Source organism: Ricinus communis, chromosome 10 (genome assembly GCF_019578655.1).
Source record: "Ricinus communis isolate WT05 ecotype wild-type chromosome 10, ASM1957865v1, whole genome shotgun sequence".
Taxonomy (NCBI): Eukaryota; Viridiplantae; Streptophyta; class Magnoliopsida; order Malpighiales; family Euphorbiaceae; genus Ricinus; species Ricinus communis.
In genome coordinates this window covers 8,274,033-8,301,484 of record NC_063265.1, presented here as the reverse complement: position 1 = coordinate 8,301,484, position 27,452 = coordinate 8,274,033, and the positions used below count along the sequence as shown (strand labels likewise).

Sequence of the window (27,452 nt, the reverse complement as noted above, 5' to 3'; positions counted from 1 at the left end):
GGTTGATGATAATGTTCTTAACCATATTAATGATGAAGTTCATGCAAAGTCTCTTTGGCAAAAACTTGAATCCCTTTATGCAAGCAAGTCTGGCAATAATAAATTGTACTTGATCAAACAGTTGATGAGGTTGAAGTACAGAGAAAGCAAGGCATTGTTTGATCACTTAAATAATTTTCATGGCATTATCCAGCAATTGTCTGCCATGGAAATAAAATTTGATGATGAAATTCAGGGACTTTTGTTGCTTGGTACTCTTCCTGATTCATGGGACACTTTTCAGAATGACACTTTGTAATTCGGCACCACATGGCAAAGTCACTTTAGATTTTACTAAGGTTGGTATCTTGAATGAGGATATGAGAAAGAAATCTCATGGTGTGTCACCTTCTTCCGAAGAAGCTTATGTTGCTAAAAATAGGGAGAGAGGTAAAAGTAAAGGTCCTAGTGGCAGAGATAAGAGTAGGAGCAAGTCCCGTGGGAGATATAAAAACTTGAAGTGTCATTATTATGATAAAACAGGTCATATTCAGAAGTACTGCTACAAGTGGAAAAGAGAGAACAAGGGTGGCAATGGCAAGCAAGATAAGAAGCAAAATCAGAAAGATTAAGATAATGATGATCAAGCTGCAACCGCAATAGTTGATGATCTTATCATTGTACATGATGAGAGTTCTGTGAACCTAGCTAAATTTGAGACAAGTTGGGTGATTGATAGTGGAGCCTCACTTCACGTGACATCAAGGAAGGAATTCTTCACGTCTTATACACCAGGTGACTATGGGGTATTGAAGATGGGAAATGATGGTTTGGCTCAAGTTGTTGGTGTTGGAGATGTTTGCTTGGTGACTGACATTGGAGCGAAGTTAGTGCTCAAGAATGTTCGACATGTCCCAGATATTCGATTGAACTTGATCTCCACTGGCAAGCTCGATGATGAAGGCTTTTGTAGTACCTTTCATAATGGTCAGTGGAAACTCACTAAAGGTAAATTGGTGCTAGCTCGTGGGAAGAAGCAAACAAGCTTGTATTTGTTACAAGCCACAATTTCCACAGATAGTGTTAATGTAGCAGATGATGATCCAATAAAGTTATGGCATAGTAGACTTGGCCATATGAGTGAAAAAGGGCTAAGTTGTCTGATCAAGAAGAATGCAGTACCTGATTTGAAGAGTGCAAATTTGAACAAGTGTCCATATTGTTTCACTGGAAAATAAAACAGAGTCTCTTTCAAGAGACACCCTCCATCGAGAAAATCAAGTTTACTTGACCATGTTCATTCTGATGTCTGTGGTCCTTTAAAAGTTAAAACTTTTAGTGGTGCACTTTACTTTGTAACCTTTATTGATGATTGTTCAAGAAAGTTGTGAGTGTATGCTTTGAAAATCAAAGATTAGGTACTTGTTGTGTTCAAGCAATTTCAAGCTTTGGTTGAAAAGAAAACCGATAAAAAGTTAAAGTGTCTCCGTTCTGATAATGGTGGTGAGTACATTGGACCATTGGATGACTACTGCAAGTCATTGAGTATTAGACATCGGAGAACACCCAAGAAAACTCCACAGTTGAATGGCGTGGCAGAAAGAATGAACAAAACTTTGTTAGAGAGAATGAGGTGCATGCTTTCCGAGGCAAAGTTACCGAGACACTTTTGGGGTGAAGCTTTATTTACTGATGTTCATGTGATTAATATGTCTCCTTGTGTTTCTTTAGATGGTGATGTTCCAGACAAGGTTTGGTTTGGCAAGGAGGTTTCGTACAATCACTTGCGTGTCTTCGGGTGTAAGGCATTTGTGCATGTTCCAAATGATGAAAGATCAAAGTTAGATTCTAAGACTTGCTTATGCATTTTTGCGGGTTATGGTCAAGACCAGTTTGGCTATAGGTTTTATGATCCTGTAGAGAAGAAATTGATTCGTAGCAGGGATGTAGTGTTTGTTGAAGATCAAACTATTGAAGATATTCATAAGGCTCAAGAGACTACATCTCATAATGGCTATGATCTGATTGATTTGGATGTACCTCCTTTGAGTTCTGCACCTACACTGGCTGAGAAAGTGCAAGGTAATGGCAATGAAGCTAATATTCCCGAGGTACATGATCCTGTTGACAATGATGATGATGATAATGCTATTGAGATTGATCATCATGGCTCTCCTGAAGTTCAACCAGATCCTGTGAGACGGTCTACCAGAGACTAAAATCCTTCTATGAGGTACCCTTCTTCTGATTATGTTCTCCTAACTGACGGGGGAGAACCTGAATCTTTTGGTGAAGCTATGGATAGTGATGATAAGCAGTGTTGGATGGATGCAATGGAAGATGAAATGAAATCATTACATGATAATCACATATTTGATCTCGTGAAGCTACCAAAGGGAAAGAAAACTTTAAGGAATCGATGAGTTTATAATCAAAAGCAAGATGAGAATGCAAAGAAACCACAATACAAAGCTAGACTTGTTGTTAAAGGTTGCAATCAGAAGAAAGGAGTAGACTTTGAAGAGATTTTTGCACCGGTTGTTAAGATGTCTTCCATTAGAGTTGTTTTAGGTCTTGCTGCTAGTCTTAATTTAAAAATTGAGCAGTTGGATGTGAAGACCGCCTTCCTTTACGGTGATCTTGAAGAAGACATTTACATGGAACAACCAAAGGGCTTCAAAGTCAGTAGCAAAGAAGATTATGTGTGCAAATTGAAAAAGAGCTTGTATGGCCTAAAACAAGCTCCAAGACAATGGTATCGCAAGTTTGACTCCTTCATGGGTGTGCAAGGCTACAAGAAAACTTCTTGCGATCATTGTGTTTTCTTAAAAAAAATTTCTGACAAGGACTTTATCGTTCTGCTACTTTATGTTGATGACATGCTTGTTGTTGGGCAAAATATGGCTAGAATCGTGAGTTTGAAGCAACAGTTGAGTAAGACTTTCTCTATGAAGGAACTCGGACCAGCAAAACACATTTTAGAGATGCGGATCATCCACGATCGAAGGGCTCAAAGGTTGTGGTTGTCACGAGAAGTATATGTTCAGAAAGTGCTTCAGAGGTTCAGTATGGAGAAAGCAAAACCTGTGAGTACTCTTTTTGCTTTACATTTTAAGTTGAGTTCTCAACAGAGTCCTTCCACCACTGAAGAGAAGGAAATTATGCAGCATGTCCCTTATGCTTCTGCCATAGGTAGTTTAATGTATGCAATAGTTTGTACGAGGCCTGATATAGCTCATGCAGTTGGTTTGGTTAGTAGATTTCTCTCTAATCCGGAAAAAGAGCATTGGAATGCAGTTAAGTGGATTATGAGATATCTGCGAGGCACTGCAGATATGAAGCTTTGTTTTGGAAGTAACAAGGCTATTCTTGTTGGGTACTCAGATTCTGATATGGCGGGTGATATTGACTCTAGGAAGTCTACTTCGGGTTATATGATCACTTTTGTAGGGGGAGCATTATCTTGGTAATCTAGGTTGCAGTAATGTGTGGCATTGTCTACTACTGAGTCGGAGTTCATTGCAGTGACAGAGGCATGTAAGGAATTGCTTTGGATGAAGCGATTTGTTTGTCAACTTGGATTTATACAAAAGAGGTATGTGTTGTATTATGACAGTCAAAGTGCAATTCATCTTGCTAAGAATTCCAGTTTTCATGCTAAGTCTAAGCATATTGATGTGAGGTATCATTGGATACGTGATATTCTTGATTCTAAGTTTCTTGAGCTTGAAAAAATTCACACTGATGATAATGGTTCCGACATGATGACTAAAGCATTGCCAAGGGGCAAGTTTGAGACTTGTCGATCACTTGCCGGAATGGCAACCACCTCCACATAGTCGGGAGGGGGAGATTTGTTAGGCTATGGGTCCCTTCCTATGTAGAAAAATCCATAACTATTTGTTATTTTTGGCCCAATATTAATAGCTTCCAAAAGAAGCTTGTTTTGTTGACTTTAGAGAGCAACTCACGTGGGAGAGATAAAAAAAAAAAGAAGAAGGGAAAAGCGGGCAGCAAGAAAGGAGTTTCTTTTGCTGAATTAAAAATATATAAACAGTTTTGAAGATCATCTCTGATCGAAGCTCATCCGTAGTCTGATTTTGCTCAAATTTTGACTGCACATCTGGGTCTTTAGGAGCTTCAATTTGGACGGCTTGATTGTCATTTCATGCTTTAAATAGTGAGATATGGCTGCTAGACGAAACTCTGCATTTTGGTGATATCTTTCACTTCTTTCTCTTTCATATGTTGCTAATTATGGTTGTCTATTGTTGGATAATTTGAGTAACCATTTGAGACTTGGAATTGGGTTTGTATAACCTTTCTTTAATCATAATAAGAGCAATTGGGTGGACTCCTAATGGTCCCGTGGTTTTTACTCTTCATATCGAAGGGGTTTTCCACGTAAAATCCTTGTGTCTTTGCTTGACTGTTTACATTGTCTAAATGCTTATCTAATTGTGATTATCTTGTTGGGATTGTGATTATACTCGTTGCAGTAATATTGTCAGAGAATTAAGATTTTGAGAGATAAACATTATACTGGACATTTGTATTTGTGTTTGTTGATAAACAAACTAGCAGTAGCGAGGAATATTATCCTAACACTAACTTCATGCCACAGTGGAATTGGTAGAACTCTTGCAGAGATAGAATTGAAATAGCAATTTTAGATAAACTACTTGCAAAGTTAATATATTTTCTAAATTTTTACATATTTAAGATCAGAAAAATTTTGCAAAAAATATGTATATTGTTTACGGGTTCTTTCAAGAAAAGAAAAAAAATGATTATATCTAGTTTTTGTTTTTCATTTTAATCGTTAAAAGGCAGTTCAGAAACGGAATTCAATAAACTTTAGCTTACTAAAATATTAATAATTATCATAAAGAGGTTGATTTAAGCCACATTTATTCATTAAAACACTCGGTGGATACATAGAATAAAAGCTATTACAGTACCAACACAGATGATTTAGAGCTTAAGAGCTGCCAAAATCTCCAAATTCGACTGCATTATTTGTTTATCCAAAATGGCTATGGCCATTTCTGGTATAGATAGCCACCATCGTTGTAGCTAGTAGGCGCGGGGACCGTACGCAGAAGCAGGAGTAGGCAGTGAAGGAAGGCTATAATGAGAAGATGGTGGAGGAGGAGTAGGATAACAATTAGCATACTGAGATGGTGGCGCATACCCTGGTGCAGGAAGAGTAGGATAGCCTTGATAAGGAGGTGGTGGGGGTGGAGCATAGGTATTGGAAGAAGGCTTGCTCTCGGGTTTGGGTTTGTCCTCGTCAGGATGAGCATCAGTGAGCCAGTTGAGAAGACCACGAGCAACCCCATGAATTGCACCGTCAACTGGGGCTAAAGGAAAAGTCACAACATCTGCTATCTTGTGCAGTGTATCGACCTTCTGTTCCACAACGTCTCTCACTCGGTCCTTAACTCGCTCACCCATGTCTTCTTTCTCTAATAAGATCACTACTTACTCTGCTATGCTGTGTGCAAAATGGCAGCTACTCGCCTTCCTTATATAGCCCTGACACACATGTGTTTACTCGAGGGAAAAAGGAAAGTAACGATTCCTGTAAATCTGGAAAACAAGAAAGATCTTTTCTCAGATATATTTGAAGACTGCTCTCTTTTCTTTTGTCCTCCATTTATTTTCTCAGGAATAGAATATATAGTAAGTAGTTGCAGCTCCCGTTGCTTTTTGTCACAGCCCGTATATTTCCCCTTCTCGCACGAAGGTTCAATGGCCCAAGAAGCCTCCAGAGTTCGCTACAAAGCAAGAGAGGATTCTAGAACATTCTAGAATCATCTGGAAACATCTGGAAAGATCTGGAACATTCTAGACCATCTAGAATCATGTATATTGTGTAGATAATTATGGAGGTAGGTGGTAGATCATTCTAGAGGCTTAATCTTAGCCATTAGATGAAATGAATCCTCACCGTCCATTGAGGAGGTGGAGGCCTATAAATAGGCTAGAGAATTTCATTTGTAAGTATCAAGCATCAAGTTGTAATCAAGCTATTCAAGCTTAATAGAAGAGCAAGTAGTTTCTCTCTCTAGAAATTCTCTCTCTAAGCTTTCTTAAGCTTCCTTTTGTTCTTCTTGCCATTCTCGCTAGCATTTTGCCTAGCATAAGGAGGAGTAGGCTGACTAGCTGACTTGTTTCCGCGAGAAAGTAGCTAGTGCCGCACGGTTCGTTGGTAGCAAACACCAAGCCCGTGACAGTTGGTATCAGAGCAAGGTTAGACAATCGTTGAAATGGCAAAGACATCAGGAGCAAGTGAGGCTGCTAGAGTTCCGGAAGAGGTAAGGCAACTCCATAGTGAAGTTGTGAAGGACCAGCCGGAAGCGTCCAAGCCACCAAGGAAGGAGAGAGGAAGGTCGAGAGACGTTGTGTCTGACATGGAAGCCAGGCTAGCCAAGGTAGAGCTAACTGTGGCCGAGGGACAAGATACGTTCTGGGATTTAGAGCAACGCATCGGGGAGCTCGAGAATGGAAAGAGGAGCTTCAAGAGGGATGCAAGCTGCCTTGAACGAGGGATGTCCAAGTGTCAAGAACAAGCCAAGACCATGGAAACTCTCCTGCCGAGGTTGTGACGTTGAGGAGATGCTTGATGGAATGGTTGCTAGGTTGGTGGCAGAGAACTTATCCTTTGTAAGAAGGCAGCTATCCGGAGGTGGAAGTGTGCCGATGATAGTCTCCACTTCATCGGTTAGATGTTCAAGCCTAAAGCTTATAAAGGCTGAGAATGCAGAAATTGATAACTTCCTGGAGCTTGGGCAATACTTCAAGGCACTTGGCTTAGTGGAAGAAGCCAAGAAAGTTGACGCCGCACTCTTCTTGAAGATACCGCAATGTTGTGGTGGAGAAGGAGGAGTGGCGACATGGAAAGGTACATGCACCATTAGCTCGTGGGAGAATTCAAGGAAGATTTAGAAGCAATTCTACCCGAGAATGCTATTCGAGATGCAAGGCAGCTTGAAATTCCCAACTATACCGATGAAGAAGCCTTGTTTGCATTCACGGATGGGTTGCAGATTTGGGCAAGGTTGGAGTTGGAGCGCCGTGGTGTCCAAGATCTCAACACCGCCATTGTCGTGGCCGAATCCTTGATAGAGATCAGGAGGCAAGATAAGCACAAGCCTGACCAAGAAAGGAACGGTAACGGAAAGAATGGGGGAGATCGCCACCACAAAAAGGAAGGCTCCTACAGGTTTGACAAGCCCAGAGAGGGAGGTAACCATGGCAACAAGGATGACAAAGGTGGAGAAAAGCCTCGTATTAAGTGTTTCTTCTGCGACGGACCACATAAGGCGAGAGAGTGCCCTACGAAGAACAAGCTCTCTGCGTTGGTCGAAGAAAGGGAAGAACACCAACGAGTGCAAGAGGAGTCTAAGATGGGTTCACTACAACTTCTCAGTGCCATCAAAACCAAATTTGAGATGCCCGAGTCCAAAAAGAAGGGCCGATTATTCGTGGGCGAAGGTTGGAAGCCGTCATTTAGAAGCATTGATAGATCACCGGGCTAACAACAACTTCCTCGAGGTAAAGGAGGCAGAAAGACTTGGCATCAAATATGCAAAGGAGCAAGGGTGGCTCAAGGCTGTGAACTCGGCGCCGAACGCAACATGTGGGTTTGCGCGAGATGTCAAAGTAAGCCTCGGTGAGTGGTCTGGCCTCTTAGACTTTTCCATTATTACAATGGATGACTATGAAATGGTGCTTGGCATAGAATTCTTGGATAAAGTGAATGCATTCCCACTTCCCTTTGCCAACACCATGTATCTTGGAGCAAGGAATACTTGTAGTACCGTTGAAACGAGAAGCCAAGGTAAAAGCCATGAAGATCTCGGCCATGCAATTGTCCGGCGGGTAGAAGGCTCAGTCATTCCTGCGACTAAAGGAAGAAGTGGCGGCCTCGCCACAAGATAAAGTGCCAAGGAGATAACAGGGTCCTAAGAGAGGTGGATCAAAAATGGAGTTGGTAGAAGGTACAAGGCCGCTTACAACAGTCCCTTATAGTATGGCACCCTCGAGTTCAAGAGTTGCGGAGGCAACCAAAAGAGTTGTTGGATGCTAGCCACACTAGGCCATCCAAGGCTCCATGTGAACCACCGGTACTCAAGCAAAAGAAGCCAACTCAAGCAAGAAAGATGGCAAGCATCCTCAGGAGTCCGATTTTGCGAAGGAGTACAAGCCGGGAAAGGCAAACTTAGTGGCCGATGCGCTAAGTAGCAAGGCAAAGTTAGCTTCCACCACTAATGCTAACTTTCCTTCATTGGACCAAGGCAAGGTGGAACAAAACAAGCCCACCGAATTGTCAAAGCCATTACCGAAGTACAAGGGATGGCATGAGAAAGCCGACAGGGCATGTGTTCCTCTAACCAAGGCCGCCAAGAGAATGAAGAAGTGGGCAGATGGAAAGAAGAGTCATTCAGAGTTTGAGGAGGGAGGCTTAATGATGGTAAAGCTCCTTCCCCATCAAGACCGAAGATTTGCCAAGAAACTTAAAGGGCATAATCAAGGCATACAGCGGGGACGCGACGAGGGCGTCGCCAGGATGAGTGGGGGAGAATGTCACAGCCCGTATATTTCCCCTTCTCGCACGAAGGTTCAATGGCCCAAGAAGCCTCCAGAGTTCGCTACAAAGCAAGAGAGGATTCTAGAACATTCTAGAATCATCTGGAAACATCTGGAAAGATCTGGAACATTCTAGACCATCTAGAATCATGTATATTGTAGATAATTGTAGGTGGTAGATCATTCCATTGAGGAGGTGGAGGCCTATAAATAGGCTAGAGAATTTCATTTGTAAGTATCAAGCATCAAGTTGTAATCAAGCTATTCAAGCTTAATAGAAGAGCAAGTAGTTTCTCTCTCTAGAAATTCTCTCTCTAAGCTTTCTTAAGCTTCCTTTTGTTCTTCTTGCCATTCTCGCTAGCATTTTGCCTAGCATAAGGAGGAGTAGGCTGACTAGCTGACTTGTTTGCGCGAGAAAGTAGCTAGTGCCGCACGGTTCGTTGGTAGCAAACACCAAGCCCGTGACATTTTGCGCGGGTATATTTCTTTTGTTTCAGTAATTAATATTCCAATATTATTATGTTGAGAATTAATGCATATGGATTCGTATTTAACGAGATTCGATAATATATTTATAGCTGAAAATAATATTATTATTATAATATTACTTAGCTTTCTTGCTTTATTACTAATATATATGAGCCATTTACGAGATTATTAATTATATTTTTCTTTTTTAGTCAAGTTTATTGAACGAAATCAGTTAAAAAAATAATTTTTAATTTAAGATTGTAACAGTTTTTTTAATTATTTTAAATTATATATATATAAATGCATTAAAACTTTTAATATTATTGCTCGTAAACATATTTTTCCGGTATACTTTGAATTACTAGATAAAAATATAAAGAAACATTTTTATCTATTTAGTAATATATATTACTATTTTATTTTCTTTTTACATTTTTATTTATATTTCTCTTTTCTTCTTTTAATTACCATGTTAAAGGTATATCTTTCTTGGTAAATTTCAGAGAGTTTAATTAGGGAAGTTTGTGTAAAAGAAATCAATACGAAATAACAAATATAGTAGGCACCTCATGATGAGTCTATATAAAAGTATATGGAATAGTTACAAAGAGGAAAGAACATATTAAGATCCAGTTACTATTTTCTAACACTTTGGCCAGGCAATTTTTGTTTTTTCTTTGTAATTATTGATTCTTTCTTTCCTTCTGTTCTCTGTTGTTCTTTATTTTCTTAAAGTTTTACTGCAGAGAGGCATACTCAGATTCAAATTCTAATTTCTATTTCATTTTTTATGGTTATTCAACTTCCTTTTTTAATTTCAAATACAATAAGTTACTAAGGGTTTTGCAATCTACTAATATCTTAGTTTCAACTTCTTTTTTTGTTAAGTGTCATCTTATATAAAATCCTATCTATTTCAGCTTTAGTATATACTAAATATTTATTGATATATTATTACTATTTTTGTTATAAGTGTTTTAATTCAAAAAAATTAAGATTATACTTCTTGGTTTAAATAAAAAGAATTTATATGTAACATTTGAATAAAAATACATATAGTAATAATTTAATAAATTACATAATTGAAAATATTTTAGTAAAAAATTTAAAACAATACAATTTTAATATCTTTTTTATTTATACTTAGGAATGACAATCGAGCAACTATTTTTGGATATTGATCCGATTGAACTATAATAAAACGAATTCGAATAATAATAAACATGTATGAAACGTATTTGAAATTTAATTTTACTACTCGAGTCGAGTTCGGGTTTGAATCTGCGGGTATTCGTTATCCGAATCTGATTGTGTTATATTTTATTATATTTTATGTTAACAAGTACCTAATTATGTTAAATTATATTATATTTTTATTATTAAGAATTTTATTTTAAATTTTATTAAATTTATGTTTGGATTGTATTAATATATTAAATATTTAGATTTAATTAGTTTATATTTTTATTAATATATTTTAGATTTTAATTATCATAAAGGGATTAATTTGAGCCTCATTTATTCATTAAAACACACGGGCATACATATAATAAAAGCTATTACAGTACTAAAAGAGATCATTTAGATCTCAAGAGCTGCCAAAGTCTCCAAATTCGACTGCATTATTTGTTTATCCAGAATGGCTATTGCCATTTCTGGTATACATAGCCACCATTAGTTGCAGCTAGTAGGCACAGGGAGGGTACGCAGAACCAGGAGCTGGCTGTGAAGGATGGCGATAATAAGAAGGTTGTGGTGGAGGAGGAGGAGTAGGGTAACAATTAGCATATGGTGGTGCATACCCTGGTCCAGGAAGAGTAGGATAGCCTTGATAAGGAGGTGGTGGGGGTGGAGCATAGGTATTGGAAGAAGGCTTGCTCTCGGGTTTGGGTTTGTCCTCGTCAGGATGAGCATCAGTGAGCCAGTTGAGAAGACCACGAGCAACCCCATGAATTGCACCGTCAACTGGGGCTAAAGGGAAAGTCACAACATCTGCTATCTTGTGCAGTGTATCGACCTTCTGTTCTACAACGTCTCTCACACGGTCCTTAACTCGCTCACCCATGTCTTCTTTCTCTAATAAGATCACTACTTACTCTGCTATGCTGTGTGCAAAATGGCAGCTACTCACCTTCTTTATATAGCCCTGACACACATGTGTTTACTCAGGAAAAACGAAAAAGAAAAAAAGTAACGAATCCTGCAAAGAAGGATTTTCATTTTCTGGAAATTGAGAAGGATATTTTTTCAGATATATTTGAGGGTTGCTTTCACTTTCCTCCATATATTTTAATAGGAATAGAATATTTAGCAACTGGTTGCAGCACCCATTGCTTTGCGAGTCATTATTATTTGGTACTATGAAATGGGTGTTATAAAGATTTTATCTTTTTATTTTAAAAATTTATAATAATTAATAAAATAAAATATAAAAATTGCTAAATTTTAATTTTATATTACATATAATCATTAAAAATGCAATCTATAATCCTATAATGATTGTGATATGTAACACTTAATCAATTACCTTGCTTTTTGTAGGTATATTTCTAATATATATTCTTTTCTACTCAAGTTTAACAAACAAGACTATTTTAAAATAAAATAAAAAAACTAATTTATTTAATATTATATTAGTAATTTCTTTTGAAAATATTATATTACTACTTTTATTTCTTTTGTATTTTTTTTTATTCATATATTATGGTTTGAAAAAAATAATTTTTTAAACTGATATACCTTCTCTTTACTAGTAGGCTTCTCATAGTGAATCTATATATAATATTTAAAAAAGAAAAGAACATAAAGACTCAATTAGTATGTTCTAAAACTTTGGCCAAGCAATCTCATTTATTTTTTTATTTATATTTCTTGATTCTTTCTTTCCTTTTATGTACTCAGATTCAAATTATATTTTTTATATTTTCTTTGAGGTGGTAATTCAAATTCTACTTTTTGATTTCAAATACAATAAAATACTAAGAATTTTACATTCTACTATCCTTTTAGAATTTTTTAAACTCTGACAATTTAAATTGGTTGATTTTTTTTTATAGTTTTTAAATAATCTTTTTCCTAAGTGTCATCTTATATGAGATTCTATTTATTTTAGTTTTAATATATTCTAGTCATTTATAAATATTTTAATTCAAAAAAATTAAAATATACTTCTTTGTTTAAATAAAATATTATATATACAAAGTTTGACTATAAATACATATAACAACAATTTAATATGTGATATAAAATTAAAATTGTCTTCACAGGTATGAATGCTTAGCATAAAGAACATATACAAAATTTAGCAAATCAATCACGAGCATGGAGAAATATTTACAGGCATGAAGGCCATGAATCTTCCAGAATTTTCAAGTTAGTTTTTCACTTGTGACGTTTCAAGGGTAAGAAGAAATTCTCAGGAGCATGAAGCTTGTGATTTCCAATTGGGGCGCCGAGGCATGAAGTCTTCTAGAGTTTTCAAGCTTTTTCTTCACTTGTGATGTTTTAAAGTCAGGCAGAAATGTTAATGGGGAAATATGATTTTCATAATTGGAACCCTAATTTATGAAGTCTTCTGAAATTTAAGCTCTATTTTTCCTAATACTTCTCGGGCACGAAGGATGTTTTCCCTGACGTAAGGGTGCCCTATTTTACATTAGAACAGATTGTTTTAATATCTATCAAACTAGGTCTGAAGTTCCAAAGTTGAGTATTTTGTATAAAGAAGTACATTTTAGGCTATTATTTGGTTTATATGGTTGACTTTTTTAGGCTATTATTTTTGCGAAAGTCCCCAAATATATTATTTCAAATAGTTTTTACTTTTCCTAAAATAGAATATGTTATTCTACACATAAATACTAACATTCTACTTTTGAAATATAGTTAAATTTTAAACTATTTATTAAAATAAAATAATATTATTTTATATATGAATACAAGCTAATATCATGATATCAAATAAAATTACGATATATAAATAAAATAAGTTATTCATATCTTTAAAAAATTTGGTCAAATAATTTTAGAGCTATAAGAGGAGTTAGAATCGAATTCTAAAACGATGTGGCGCTATTGGATGCTTTTGATTAATAGAACAAAAAAAGTAGTCAACAACAAAGAAATACCATAAAAAGTAACAACCACCATAATACACAAACATAGTGATTCGATATTTTAATCATTTCATAAGGAGTTTTTATGTCACGTTATCGAGGGCCTCGTTTTAAAAAAATATACCGTCTGGAAGCTTTACCGGAACTCACTAATAGAAGGCCTAGGGCTGAAAACGATCTTAAAAATCAATCACGCCCCGGTAAAAAATCTCAATATCTTATATATATATATATATATATATAGAGAGAGAGAGAGAGAGAGAGAATAAATAAGGAATTAAAGGTAAAAGGAGAGCAAGAATTACGGATAGAGAAAAAGAAAAGCATTCTCATGTTTTATTCGAAGTGATCCAAAAGATATTGGTGAAGACCAATTTTTATAAATAAAAACTAATTTAGCCAGTAAGAATTCAAATATTTGATATATATAATTTATTAATATTCTTTATTAGACGAAAAAAAAGATGAGCTGCACTCTTCGTCAAAAGTGCATGAACCTCTATTGAAAATAATCAAATATTAATTTCTAAATATAATTTAATAGCTAAATAATTAACTATTAACTATATAATGGTAATATTATTATCGAAAGAGTTTAGATTAAAGTTAGTTAATTAAATTAATTAATTAATAATATAATCAATTAATTAATTTTTTAAAAATAATCAAAACCAACCCGCGGTCACCACCCTCTCTCCGCCAAGAACAATCCAACACCTCGACCACCTACGAACAAAGCAATGCTCCTGCCACCCTTTCACAGCCAGCAATAAACCAACGCCAACGCCACCCTTTCACGGCTGTCAATCCACCGCCACGACCAATAAACTCACACCACAAAGGAAACAAACCCGCTATCAGTACTAACATTTTTGTGAGAGACGACAGCGACTTCGCCGTTGAATTCGGTGGTGTGTGTTAAATCAGAGCGTTGATTCTAATTTAGATTGAGATTTGTGAAACTAGTGAAAGAGAAAGTTTGGGAGAAACGTTTAGATAAAACAAAGTCCGATAGAAAGAAAAAAGAAACAAACTAAAATTTAATATTTAAATTGCAAAATTATGTTATTATTGCTTTTCGTTTTGAGAAGATTAATTATTGTTTTTTATTAAAAAAACAAAGACACTGTGTATTACTAGCAGTAGCACAGCTAAATTTATCAAAAAATAGGGTCTAAATGAGCTCAATATATAAAAATTTAGAGTAAAATATCCATAAAAATATTAACCTAAAACAAATTCTTTTTGAACAATTTCAGTGATATGCACATGGACCAACGTCACATAGTGACTCCATTTTGTTTGGTCGGAGCATCAGTTTTTATCTCCTTTGCCTTTTTATTATGTGCATATGGATCACTCGAAGTGGAATAAGCATATAACATCTGCTTCAAACAGAAGTTACTCGGATTCCAAATTGTGATATTCCTTTTGTCTTAATATGACAGATCCCACCATACAGATAAGGTCCATCCGTCTGAGCTTTTGCATAGGCTTTCTTCTTCAGTGGAGAATTTATGAAAAGAAAAGGATAAGGCAACCAAACGGACAAAGAGACTGATCCAATAAAACAATAACAAGCTCGAATTAAGTGATAATCAGTGACATTCTTACTTACATCGTTAATTTCCGCATACAATATTCCAGTCATCCTTCAACTACCCTCTATCCTAAGAAGATAACAAACCAAACCAATGGCAGATGTTACAAGTGAATGAATTTTTAAGTTGTAACCCATTGTCCTAAGGCAAAAAAGAAGGTCCCCACACTTGTGTCCTCCTCAGAAACAGTACATTATTTTGGCATACCATACAAAGTTGCCTCCTGATCATTCTACCATTGCATCCACTGCAGCTTCAGTGGCTGGCTTAGATTTCCCCTTCTTCTTTCCTATACATAAAGATGCATGCATATACACGTGAATAGAGGCATCCGTGAAATCTGAAAGTGCATTATATAAGAAAGAAAAGAACTTGCCACTGCCATGATGCAGCATGATGCAAAATGGAAAACTTACCATTGTGCTTCAAGTGCTTCAGCTTCAGGCCCTTCTTCACATTAAATTTTGCTGGTGTTTTGTTTGCATTTTTTGATGTATCTTTTGATGTACCTTCACCTGAGAGTTTATCTCGCATCAGCTTTGCAATAAGAAGCAAGTAATGCAGGTAGCAGATGTCGACAAACAATTAAATTACAGTGATCGCGATTGTACTTGCAGTAGTTGATTTGCAGTACAAACTATATGACAGCTCAAGAAACTTGTTACCAACACTTATTTCTGATTAGGTGAAGAAATTAACAGCGCAAGGGGCTGCATCCACCTAAGAAAGTATCATCAGTTGAGAGTTTCAGATATTTACAGTATGAGATGTGTATTCCCTATTGGTAACAATAATACTTTCTTCCTTGTCCTATCCTTTTGATTCCTCATCCCCCAAAGCACAAAGTGTTCCACCTCTCATGCTTATGGATATGAAATTAGATACCTTGATGAAAGCACACCATTTTAAAGCACACAAAGCATAAAATAGTTAATACTATCCGCTGTTCTATTACAGAATAAAATTATCATAGGGGGACCAAGGGGAAACAGGAAGCCACGTTTAGATATTAAATGCCAATAACATTTATAATATAAACACTTTGCTCTCAAAGAATTTAAGAAGCCAGCAGCATGATTTTTCAGTCATCAAATTTTTGCATATAGTACAAGCTCAACACTCAACATTCATTCTTAATTATTAAAAAGAAATTCCTTAGGCCCTTCTCAAAAATAAATCCACCCTTCAAAAAGCCTAAAATCAGCCACCCAAACTAACACAGAAAAACGATTGAGAAAATTTTTCAAATAAAAGCAAGTTTTGAGGAAGATAAATAGTGCTAATAATACAATGTCAGCAAGCATACAATGGTATGAGATATTATGGACAGGGATATTCTGTTGCTGAATGCTAAGTCAGGAAAAGGTCCTCATTTAAGGGCGATACCCTTTAGAGGAAGATATCTTAGCTAATCAATAATGTACTCCAGGTTTCAAATAAAAAGAAAAGAAAGGAAAAAAAATCCTTGAATACTTCAAATAAAAATAGATATTTAATTAGCCAAACAGCATAACAGATATTTTCAATCCAAAAATTGACACCTCTGGTGTGATTAACTATAATATCTTATAGATTTTACTTTCCACCTTCTCGTTTCTAGTTTTTACTAGGACTACCGTAATCGAAACAAGTCAAACTTTGACGAGTTCAAGCTCCACTCAGTTTAAAGGCTTGCACCTCTCGCCTCAGGCGGGCCTCTGACAACTATGATCTTAAGAAGAAATGTCCTTTCATAAGCACATAAAACCACCATTATAACCTTTTCAAGACTTCCATATTTTGAAGTGTTTGAACTAATGCAAATATGCGTATAGAACTTTAAGTTCTATTAGTTAGGCCTTGTTTGGAATAAATGATGCGAAGAATTCCATTCAGTTAAATTGTAGCAAAATCATGTTATTTTTTATTTCATTTCTTTGAAAATGAAATTTCTTTTTATTATTTTTTTTGTAAGCTGAAAGGATTTCCCAAACATGAGAATTCACTAAATACAATTCAATTCAATTCGATTCCTGCATTGTTCTAGACTTTCAATAAACAGTCTCGTAGAAATAGCTGATTATTTGGAATAAATCATATCCAAGAATTCAATTCTTGCAATATCATGCAACTTTTAGCGTGTTTTCATTTCTTTCAAAATTCCTTAAGAACTGAAAATTCTATCAACTATAAGCTCTCTTCCAAGCATAAGATTTAATGAAATAGAAGTCCATCGAATTAAGAGTATCACCTTTTTATACTTCCCACACACACACTCATTATCACTATTTCCTTGACCTTGACATTGACCGAAACCAAAAGAAAAAAAAAAGATTAAAATTGCATAAAACCTTCAGCAGCAGCCATCTCCACATCTTCCATGGTGACCAAACCTTTCTCTATAGCCTCCTTCTGCTCCTGTAATGTAATTAACTAATTAATTAAACAAGAAATCAGTCTATATTATATAAACCTCTTTTATTCCATTTATCATAGTGTAATAAACATCTTAAATACTGAAAAAATTAGAAAATAGACATACTCTGCGCCATTTCTTGAGGAGCTTGCGCTGTCGCTTACCGGAGACTGAGAGAGGCTGTTTCTTGTTTTTCAGTTTACCGGTGAGTGGGTCTCCATGTACTGCTCTCTTTCTTTGTGATATCTGTTCTCTTCTCCTTTTCTGCACTACATTGAACTTCGCCATCTCTCACAATAATATGAATAATCAATCTCTCTTAAACCCTAATAAAGAAATTATACAAGCTCGTTATTTATACCTTTTTCAAATTAGTCTTGGGCCTAAATAGGTAAAGACAGGGCCTATTACAATTTCTTTTCTATTTTTTTTCTAATAATAGTAGGAGACAATAATTAATTAAGGATGAGCAAATACTCAGTTTGGTTTAAAATCAAATAAAATCCTCAGAATCAAAATTTTTCTGAACTTTAAATCTAACCTAACTGAAATTAGAGGATAAAGTAAATCAAATCGAACTAATCAGCCCTGAAGAACATTGAGAAATAATTAATTTAATAATGAAAATATTTAACAATATGATACATAAATATTTTAATAATGAAAAGCAAAATTTCAGTTGGTTCCATTTAATCAAAATTTTTAAGTAAACTTGAACTAAAATGAAATAATTTCAATTTTCGGTAAATCAAAATTAAACTAAAAATCATAATAGAAAAGTAATTGAACTAATCAGTTGAGTTTAATTTTTCAGTTTAGTTTTAAAAATAATATCAAGGTGGATTTTGAATTTATTTGATCTACTAATAGTAATGACAATGTCAGTCCCATTCGCCTATTCCATTGGTTGGCACCTTCTTTTTTTTTCTTTTTACCTTTTTCTAATTAACATTTAATCAAATATCAAGAATATTAATAATATTTTCCAAGAAATGGCAATGGGAGGAAGCAGAGACGATGAGTCATTCTCCATTCTCACCCTGCCACACATGGGAGTAACTATTTTTGTTTCTGTTTTTTTCTGAATGAAATGGGTCATATTTAGAATATAATAAAAATAATTTACAGTAAATCTAGAAAAAAATAATTACACAGTAAAAATAATATTTTTTTATTAATCTTAGAATATTTCTGAAAAATTCTCAAATCTATTTTGTCTGTACTGATTCTCAGAATTTCCAGGATACTACTGAACTGATCATGAGCATAATGTCAACGAAGAACATGGTAGAATGAAAACAAAACAGAAAAATCAATCTTTTATTATTCAGGACGAAAGAACATAAATGTTAAAAGGTAGGAATCTGTATACATTATTATAAAGATAAAATAATTCAAATGTTTATTTTGTGATACCGCCTACAGGCCCTTTTCTTATATATACTTGTGCTGGCAATGATATATTTTAATCTGACATTTGCGCCCTGAATTTCCTTGAACTCTTTTGTTTCACATGCAAATGTTGTCTACAAGCATTTTGCTTCAATTTCCTCAAGAGTAAGCCCCTTTGTCTCTGGCACAACGAAGAATATGAAAAGCAGAGACACCACAGATATTACTCCAAATCCATAGAATAATATTCCAGCTCCAATCAATGCCTGTAACCACAACTAACACTTTCAGCAATGCCACTTCATATTTTTAGCAGAAACTTAATCCAAGATAGTGCATTTCAATGGATTAATCTTAAACGTACAATAGAGAAAGAAATGCCGATAATCTTCTTCGACATGATTAGCATCAGATAGGAAATGGAAAATTTTGACATCTAGGGTCTTACTTAGGCTCAACACAAGCAAAAAGAACTGGCAAGGGACGATGACTGATAGACAGACAAGAGCATCATGACATAACTACCCAAAATGCTCAACTACATGACTTCAGAAACTTACAACAGAAAACCTGGAATGATTATTTCATTCAGGAACCACTAACTTTAAACATTTTCTTAACTCCAGAACTATTACTGGATGAAGGCAGACAATGGAACCTGACTATGCATGAATTCTTAACCCTAAATTGCAATGCAAAAGCTTAAGGTTCAGGAACAGTTCAAACAAATTTGTGATTGATATTTTGAAATCTAAAGACAAGCTAGGTTTTCATAAAAAATAAATTTGAACAAACAACCTGCAGAGTTTTGTCCCAGCTATTTCAAGATATTTGCAAGACATCAACACTCCTATTTCTCCACCGTCAACTAACTAATGTATTTTTAATGCATGGCAACATCCTCGATGATAAGGAAAGAGAATCACAGGTCAAATTAGCTTATTGTTTAGACACTTTATTACACCACATTTATTATGGCAATGCTGTAATCAGACCACATAGGCACTGACAAAAATGAATGCCATGTCTTATGGGGGATAATATAACCATATGAACATAAATTCAAGAAAGAATTTATCTTGGTATCTAAATAGGAAGAGTTCTCTTGGTAACTAAATACGTTACCACCAAAGTCAAGTACCTTCAGAGGAGAAAATGCAAATGTTACAATTGCATTTGCACCAAAATTCACGAGGACTGCTATACCAAGTGCTCTCCCTCTTAGGCGTAGGGGAAAAATCTCTGAAATCATCAGCCAACCGATAGGACCAAAAGAAAACTGCAAAACCAATTGCATTAGTTGTACAGGCACAGACTGCAAAAGTAGAATATATATTTCAAACAAGATCTTTTACCCAAGAGAACATAAAAGATACAACAAAAAGGCAAATAATTTTGGCAGAAATTCAAAATAAGTTTGTCATATTAGTTACAGAAATAGCCACTTTTCAATGGTCATCAGAACCTGGTAGATTTTGGTTGCTTAAATTACCACATTGCGAGGGGGCAGATTTAGATCCATGGGACCAGGAGCTGAAAGGCAAAGACTCAACACCCCTGCAAACCCGAAATTCCCCCACAAAAGAGCATGTCCAGAGTGCTCCTTATCCTTAGATATTTATGTGGTAGGAAAGACAAAGGAGAGTCCTTTACCCCTAATGTTTTATCTCCTATGTTGAGCAGGTGCCAAAAACATCATTTAGCATACATCAATATGCGATGAATAGCTACTCTATTTGGCTCTGTTACTTCAGGCAGTGATGACGTACAAGATACATTTGACATGACTAACAGGTTGCCCAACCATGCTGTGGAAAGTTTTTATAGCAAATAAAATAATTGCAACATTGAGAATTAAACTAATAACATCCCTTTGCCAATAAGTTCTTAAGAATAGTTATTTATTAGAAGCTCTATATATCATTCTGCAGTAAGTTCTTCCATCACTGGGAATTTCAATTGTTTTGGGTGTACTTTTCAATTACCAATCAGTACTTTATGAAAAGTAAATCAATAACCACTTCCTAATTCTGATTGAACAATAAATCAAGTGAAACAGATGTCATATACACAGTGGTCAGTGAAGCAGAAAATTCTGAGATGAGAATTTAGTTGAGAAGTGCCAATAAAATACTGATCACCTGATAACATCCAACGTACAACAGCAGTGCAACTACGGCCACAGCCGGTACATCATTCAGGAAACGGTAATATGACCCCAGAAGGAATAAAGAGATAGCCTGTTGCAAAAATAAAACATTTATTCAGGATAGTTTCTGAAGTTTTAAGACTTTTCTGCTGTCACTTCTGATAATTAGATGTTTCACCTACACTACTCCTCTTGGTAAAATAATGTTAAAGTCAAGCAAGCAGTGAGTGTGATTCCTTCTTGTGACAGAATAGTCTGCCAGATGTAACAAGCAGACAACTGTTGCCTTCATGCAGGCTTAGCTCAAGATGTTGGTGTCAGAACAAACATTGGACAGACATTACATAAGTGGGTGGTGAAGAAAGAAAGATGGAGATAACAGTTACCATTCCAGAAACACCAGTAAGCAATAAAGGTCTCCTTCCAAGTCTATCAACAGCAACCACAGCTCCCCCAGTCATAATCAACTACAAATGCAGAAGTTCATGTTATAAGAAAATCCCCGAGATTTACCAATTAGTCATGTTTAAAAGGAAACCGGCTATGCATCAGACAGAAGAAAAGAAACAGCTTGATCAATCCCTTAGAAGTATACAAAAAAAAAATGGTATTCCATCAATTCAAAAGGAAAACACACAGAGCTTTGTATAACATTTTGTGATAGAAGGGAAAAAGTAAAACGCATACATAAAGTTGAAATTTGGAACAAGCAATATTCAGAAAAGCAGCAATGACTATCTAATCTCCCAGACAGACATGAGAAAACCCACACGTCATGCATGAACTAGGAAGTATATAGAACAATTTGATCTACATTACGCAGGATTTGCACAAACAGAGGCACATGAACACAAGTGCACATACACACACGACACACAAACATGGAATGAATTAATGCCACTAAGAGCAGGAGCTAATTTGTTACTTTGTAGCTTTTCCTACTCAAAAATTGAGTAACCTTTGTTTTCTTCTTTTGGTTAACTTTGCTTTTTATGCCATTAGATGAATCTCCATTAGTACCTCCGAAAGTGGCAATTTTGCAATTGGTTATATTTTGTTAAAAACAAAGTTATCTTAGATTTACCCAAATACATATATAGCTCATTAATGTGTGATTTAAAATGCATGCCAAATGATATTAGAAGTCTTTATACTAATTTCAGACATCATATAAAGTATATACATTATGAATTCACTACTCATATCAAGGAAACTACCTTCAATAAACCAAGAAGAATTGAGACCCGTGTTGCGTCAGATGCAGCAGAGAATCCTGCACTCTATCAGATGACAGTGGGTTAGGATGAAAGAGCACATCTTCTACTAAGACTCGCAGCAGATAATATTTTGTCAACAATAATCAAATAACATATATTTAAGTAAATTGGCACCTGGAATATTGACCCGGCATAATATAGTACACTTGGTTGCCCAGTAATCTGTCATGAAAGTATATCATTTTACAAGCTAAATATAGATAATTCAGCATTTTAATTGATACCATATTTTGTAAGCAAGATACCTGTTGAAAAATAACTAACCCTGCGCCAATAGTAAGCGCTTTCAAGCATTTTCCTTTGAATAGATCCCGCAGTGAAGTTTCTTTTTCTTCACCAACAAAAGCAAGTTCGCTAAGCATCTCTTCTACCAGGGCAGGTGCAGCATCACCAATAGCCCCACCCCTGAGTTTGCACAAGCAGCATATTGCAGTTTCTTTTAAATCCTGCATATTGCCTTTCCCCTGCATGGCACATAATAGTATCCATCTAGGCGATTGTGGTAGACACCACATCCCAACTCCCATGATCACTGCCAAAGGGGCACTGGCCACATACATATAGCGCCAACCACGTACTATGTCAACTAAAAGGCTACCAACTCCATAACCTGCCTGCACAATTTTAGGTTCTTTGCAAGCATTAACATAAATAAATGGAAGCTAACAGAGATGAAGGCTTTACAAAGTAGCTATGGCTGCTACAATAGTCTATAGCATGTGAAGTCTAGAACTTAGTGAAAAATTGAAGAACTTACAACCATCCCAAGAACTATAAAGAATTCTTTGAGAGAGATTAGTCGGCCACGTATCTGACTTGGAGCTGTCTCAGCAATGTACATTGGTGCAGCATGCATTGCCTAAACATAGAGAAACTAGTTTCTAAATGTTTTTCATAAAGATCAACAGGAACAAAATAAATTTAGAAATTATCTAAAGAAATGAATAAAAAAGAAATTAAACTCGTTTTATTTTTTTTTACACAGTAAGCACTGTTTTCTTACTGTATATGTAAGGCTTGTGAGCATATGAGGGAATAGTGTTGAAGCCATATGAATAATAATGCATAAAATTTACAGGCCAATGTACTAAATATCAGTGAAAAGAGCATCAGATATTTTACCAGTCCTATTCCAATACCATATACAAAGCGACCAATCACCATGACCACAAAATCAGGTGCTAGTCCAGTCACGAGTGCTCCAACAAGATATAGCAAAGCAGCCACAATCAACTCCCTTCTTCTTCCTTTAATCAAACTCATCATTTTTGTACTTTTAGCTTAAAAATACATGATTAATAATTTTGTACTCTTAGCTTTAGAAATAGAAGGAAAAAAAAAAACTAACCTAGAAAATCCGCAATATTAAAGGCCACGACAGAGCCAATCAAGGCCCCATATAATGAGCCACTGGTCTGCAGAAACAACACCCATTTCAAACAGAACGAGTATCTATCTATTTGTAACTGAGCATTTAAGCAAACAAAAAATTCAAAGAAATGGGAAAGAGACGGAACAAGACATGCAAAGAAAGTTGCACAGCACTTAGGAATACTCCATTATGACCAAAAACTCACAATGAGCCCAAGTTGCACAGCATTCAAGTTGTACCATGAAATTCCGCTTGATGTAGCCGACTGCAGGGGAAGAGAATCTGTTAATCAGCTCAGGAAATAGAAGAAATGATTCGCCATTTCAACTGTTGTCTCAAATGATTTAACAGTTTTAGATGCATGTCTTCTATATGAATATTCCCTTATACTTTCCCTCCCACACAGAGACGTGGATGGAGATATAAACAAATACAGATCTTTAATTTGAAGACTTGTTAAACTTGCAAATAACACAAAGCATTAGAAGCATTATCTAAATCAAAATTTAATTAATCTCAATCCATGCTTTTGTTTCTCTTTCAATGGAGCACACATATTAAGCATTGGGTCCAGCGCTTATGAATGAATGAATCTAACAATAAGGAGAAGGAAAAATCATGTAAAATTTGTTGCAGGCTACCAATCACTGCTGCAGCACCTCAATACAGATACTAGCAGTTCCAAATGACATTTTCCATAATCCAGGAGGTCATGCATGTTACTGAATGCAATAAGAATAAAACACTAATATCGTAGGAAAACGAAATACAGTAAGCAAAAAACTGTACTCCATCTAGTCTACAGCTTCATCAAAAGCAAACCTCTATGGTTATTGTAGCACAAGAAGTGGCACCAATATCATAACCGTATAATAGTCCTCCAAGGGCTGGGAATAGAAATCTGAAATCAAAAAGGAGGCACTCTTTAAGCATGAAAAGTGTATTTTATGATGCATCAAGTTTTAAGAACCAATGTTATTTGTGAAAGGAATAGGAAAATCATGGCTCAGGACTTGGGTGCAGCACCGGCTGGTATGATGATGGTGCATAGAATCAAATACGATGTTGAACCTGAAGTCTGAATAGTTTGTTAAGCACTTGAATAAATTGGCAAAGTTAGATAGTACTCCTTAATTTCATTTTATATGAGATGCGCACAATTTATAACATCTTATCAGTATTAGCTAAGAAAATCCCAATTTGATACAACACAAGATACTTCAACTTCATAAACAACAAGACATGTTGGATAATTCATATTAATTTGACTCAAGACAATAAATTAAAATGAGAATAAATAACATTTTTAATACTGCCAGAGTTTTCTGCACTTATTAACGTTACCACAGTTCACATTTCCCTATGTCACCAAAAAATGAACATGACTAACCAGCATTTGGCAATACAACCATAACAAACACAGGTATTTTCCTTGATTCTTTCATAGATCAGAAATTTGGAAAAATCCATAAATAAAACAAAATAAATACTTACGGGAGCACTGCAGCAAGAATAGAGTAGTACTCTGAGCTACTACCCCCATTAAGAAGAGGCTCCTCTGCACCATCAATTTCACCTGAAGACTTTCCAACCTAGTAAACACGAATAAATTTAACATCACCTCAACAAGAAGTAACCTCAAAAGTATCAAAACGAAAAAAAAAAAAAAAATTCTTTATTTGGTTACACAAAAGCATGAAAATATATACACACACGCGGAGATCATTTCTTATCTTGTTTTTGTTCTAGATAATTAGAAGCCAATAGATGAATTTGAAGTCATGTGGTAAGTTTTGTTTCCTCAGGTCATTAGAGATTGTAGATCACACATACAAAAATGATTCCTTTTCCCACACGTCAATAATAAAAAAAAAAAAGAAAAAGAAAAGATTAAGAATCAATTACTAAAATATCAATATGAAAAATTTCAGCATCAATGTGAGCACTGAAAGCAAAAAAGCATTCATCATTGAAGAAAAAGTGGAAAAAGAGAACAATTAACGAACTTTGACAGGAAAACAGTTCTGAGTTAACTTCAACAAAAGTAACAATAATAATAATAAGATAAAAGTTACTTCTTTTTCTTCTTTCTCTTCCCTACATTGTCTCGGGTACCAAATTGCATCCAAGAAATGAAACAAAATAGAACCATTGCTCTCTTTTTGGTTTCTTGCAGCAAATATCAGTACAAGAGAACAAGAAAATTAACCAAGTAAAAAGAATACTATCCTCACTTACAAAGTAATTATCATTCTTATTAGTGTTTAGTTAGCGAAACTAAAAGCATATTCAATACAAATTTTCTCTCTCTCTCTCTCTCTCTCACTTCCCAGAAACCAAACAGCAATGAAAGGGAAAAAAAAAGAAAAGGAATTAACCTTTCCAAGAGAAGAAAAGGAGGGCTGTTCAAGATCAGTGGCCGCCATCATTTCCAACTCTGAAACATATCCAAAATCATAAGAAAACAAAATATTATTAATGTAAGGTCAAAAGTAAGAAAGAAAGAAAATTGAAGGGTTAGCTTTATACCAAAGAAAGATCTTTTAATATCAAGAAGGAATTAAGGAATAAATTTAACTAAAGAAAGACCTTGTAGGAGCTAGATATAAATAAAGAAAAGCAGATGATGGTGGGAGTAGCCAGTTAGGTGATGCAGTGAAGGTTATAGAAGGAATTAAGGAAATTTTAAAGAAAAACAACAAAAGGGCAAAGAGAATAGGAGCTAGACTATGTAGTCATCCATTCCGTACAGTATGTCAAGTCATTTTATGAATTCTTGTTTAGGTGCTTGAAGAATTTTGAAGTTACCTAAAATTCAAAGTCTTTTTTGTGGGCAAAAGAGAAGACCAGCTCCAAAGTTAGATGTCTGAATAAGAAAAGAAGCAAAGAAAGAGGTAAGCTTTTCAAGTTCAACTTATAATTAACTCATTTTGTACCTCCTTTGTTTTCTTCCCATTGTCAACCCACGAGTCGCAAGTGAGTCAATTCACCTATTCCGGTGAAGGCTATCCGTACCCCACCCATGGGGCAGTGGTAAGAGCATAGGTGAATATATACCTGAAAATAACAGTACATTGTCCATATCTTATCTGTAGAAGGATTTTGCTTCTATTATTCCATTAAAGTTTTGTAAAATATATACTTTATTATTATTATTATTTTAATTATAAAATTAAATTAATAGATATAATTTAATAATATTTTTAATATTTAATATTAAATAATAATATTTTTAAAATAATAGCAAATTAATTATTTTAAATTTTTAAAATATTATTAATATAAAATATAAATTTATTTTAAATTATTTTATTAATTAATTTTTATATTGTATAAATTAATACTATTAACATAATTGGTATTACTATTTTTTAAAATTAAAAATTAATTATATAATTAAAAATATTTAATATAATATTAAAAATATAATCTAAAATATTATTTTTGAATTATAATTATTATCTAATTAAAAATTAATTTATTAGTTAATATAATATTAAAATATAATTAATATTATATTTTTAGAATAAAAATTAGTATCGTTATCCGATTAAAAAATTCTTTATTAGTTAATATAATATTAAAATATAAAATTTAATTCTTGATCAATAAATTAATAGGAAAAACTATAGAATTACACATCAGTTTGATTACCATATGTCAAAAATAAGTACACGTGTCAAAATAAAAATTCTATGTGTTAAAAATTAAACACATATATCGAAAATAATTTAAGTTTCAAAACTAACATATATATATATATATATATATATATTATTTGACAAGTAAAATAGTGATGTCTCAAACTTAGTACTTGCAAATGTACGAACTGAATGTTAGTACAGGCAAGTTTAACACGAGGTCGATTTCATAAGAAATTGTAAAGCATATATTATAAAGACTAACTATCACACAAATTACTAAAAATATATCTAAACACTCTAACCCAATATAGTATTTAGTCTAGCTTATACTTAGTAATCCCCTTATTTTTCTTAAGTCCAAATCTAATGAATAAGATTGTGATGTGTCTTTTTCCTAAGTCACTCAAACTAATGATGCAACATAGGTTTCTTATATCAATATAGATTAAAGTAAAAATGATT

General features: G+C 34.6%; 3 protein-coding genes across 7 annotated transcripts; all 3 read right to left on the bottom strand.

The window, feature by feature from the left end:
- Positions 1-5,055: 5,055 nt before the first annotated feature.
- LOC8280459 (arp2/3 complex-activating protein rickA) lies at positions 5,056-5,436 on the bottom strand. Its single transcript, XM_002519978.3, has one exon. It carries the CDS (start codon positions 5,434-5,436, stop codon positions 5,056-5,058), a length of 381 nt encoding a protein of 126 aa, XP_002520024.1.
- A 9,282-nt stretch (positions 5,437-14,718) lies between these two features.
- Positions 14,719-17,506, bottom strand: LOC8280229. Of its 2 annotated transcripts, none has more exons than XM_048370202.1 (4): positions 17,283-17,506; positions 17,092-17,173; positions 15,178-15,276; positions 14,719-15,050 (listed from the first exon to the last, which is right to left on the bottom strand). In XM_048370202.1, the coding sequence occupies exons 1-4, from the start codon at positions 17,442-17,444 to the stop codon at positions 14,989-14,991; spliced, it is 405 nt and encodes a 134-aa protein (XP_048226159.1). In that variant the 5' UTR covers positions 17,445-17,506; the 3' UTR covers positions 14,719-14,988. The 2 variants fall into 2 exon arrangements, with proteins under 2 accessions (XP_048226159.1, XP_002520023.2); XM_002519977.3 differs by having other exon boundaries at positions 17,092-17,158; positions 17,283-17,505.
- Positions 17,507-18,449: 943 nt separating this feature from the next.
- Positions 18,450-26,376, bottom strand: LOC8283080 (D-xylose-proton symporter-like 2). Of its 4 annotated transcripts, XM_015719725.3 has the most exons (16): positions 26,337-26,360; positions 26,155-26,212; positions 25,725-25,783; positions 24,841-24,938; positions 24,169-24,247; positions 23,552-23,611; positions 23,323-23,389; positions 23,097-23,221; positions 22,732-22,833; positions 22,220-22,588; positions 22,089-22,136; positions 21,915-21,977; positions 21,084-21,164; positions 20,690-20,788; positions 19,690-19,827; positions 18,450-18,814 (listed from the first exon to the last, which is right to left on the bottom strand). In XM_015719725.3, the coding sequence occupies exons 3-16, from the start codon at positions 25,773-25,775 to the stop codon at positions 18,683-18,685; spliced, it is 1,512 nt and encodes a 503-aa protein (XP_015575211.1). In that variant the 5' UTR covers positions 25,776-25,783; positions 26,155-26,212; positions 26,337-26,360; the 3' UTR covers positions 18,450-18,682. The 4 variants fall into 4 exon arrangements, with proteins under 4 accessions (XP_015575211.1, XP_015575215.1, XP_015575213.1 ...); XM_015719729.3 differs by lacking the exon at positions 26,155-26,212 and having other exon boundaries at positions 26,283-26,376; XM_015719727.3 differs by lacking the exons at positions 26,155-26,212; positions 26,337-26,360 and adding an exon at positions 25,876-26,129.
- Between the last annotated feature and the right edge of the window lie 1,076 nt (positions 26,377-27,452).

What these genes read in the sequence shown, in the direction of transcription:
- LOC8283080 (XM_015719729.3), bottom strand. Translation starts at nt 25,775, where the DNA reads ATGATGGCGGCCACTGATCTTGAACAGCCCTCCTTTTCTTCTCTTGGA. An exon ending in GTGCTACAATAACCATAGAG is followed by an intron (nt 23,612 to 24,168) that starts GTTTGCTTTTGA and finishes CTTCCCCTGCAG; the next exon opens with TCGGCTACATCAAGCGGAAT. An exon ending in TTACTGGTGTTTCTGGAATG is followed by an intron (nt 20,789 to 21,083) that starts GTAACTGTTATC and finishes TTTTTGCAACAG; the next exon opens with GCTATCTCTTTATTCCTTCT.
- LOC8280229 (XM_048370202.1), bottom strand. Translation starts at nt 17,444, where the DNA reads ATGGCGAAGTTCAATGTAGTGCAGAAAAGGAGAAGAGAACAGATATCA. An exon ending in TCCTCAAGAAATGGCGCAGA is followed by an intron (nt 17,174 to 17,282) that starts GTATGTCTATTT and finishes TTAATTAATTAG; the next exon opens with TTAATTACATTACAGGAGCA. An exon ending in GGAGATGGCTGCTGCTGAAG is followed by an intron (nt 15,277 to 17,091) that starts GTTTTATGCAAT and finishes ATAAACTCTCAG; the next exon opens with GTGAAGGTACATCAAAAGAT.
- LOC8280459 (XM_002519978.3), bottom strand. Translation starts at nt 5,436, where the DNA reads ATGGGTGAGCGAGTTAAGGACCGAGTGAGAGACGTTGTGGAACAGAAG.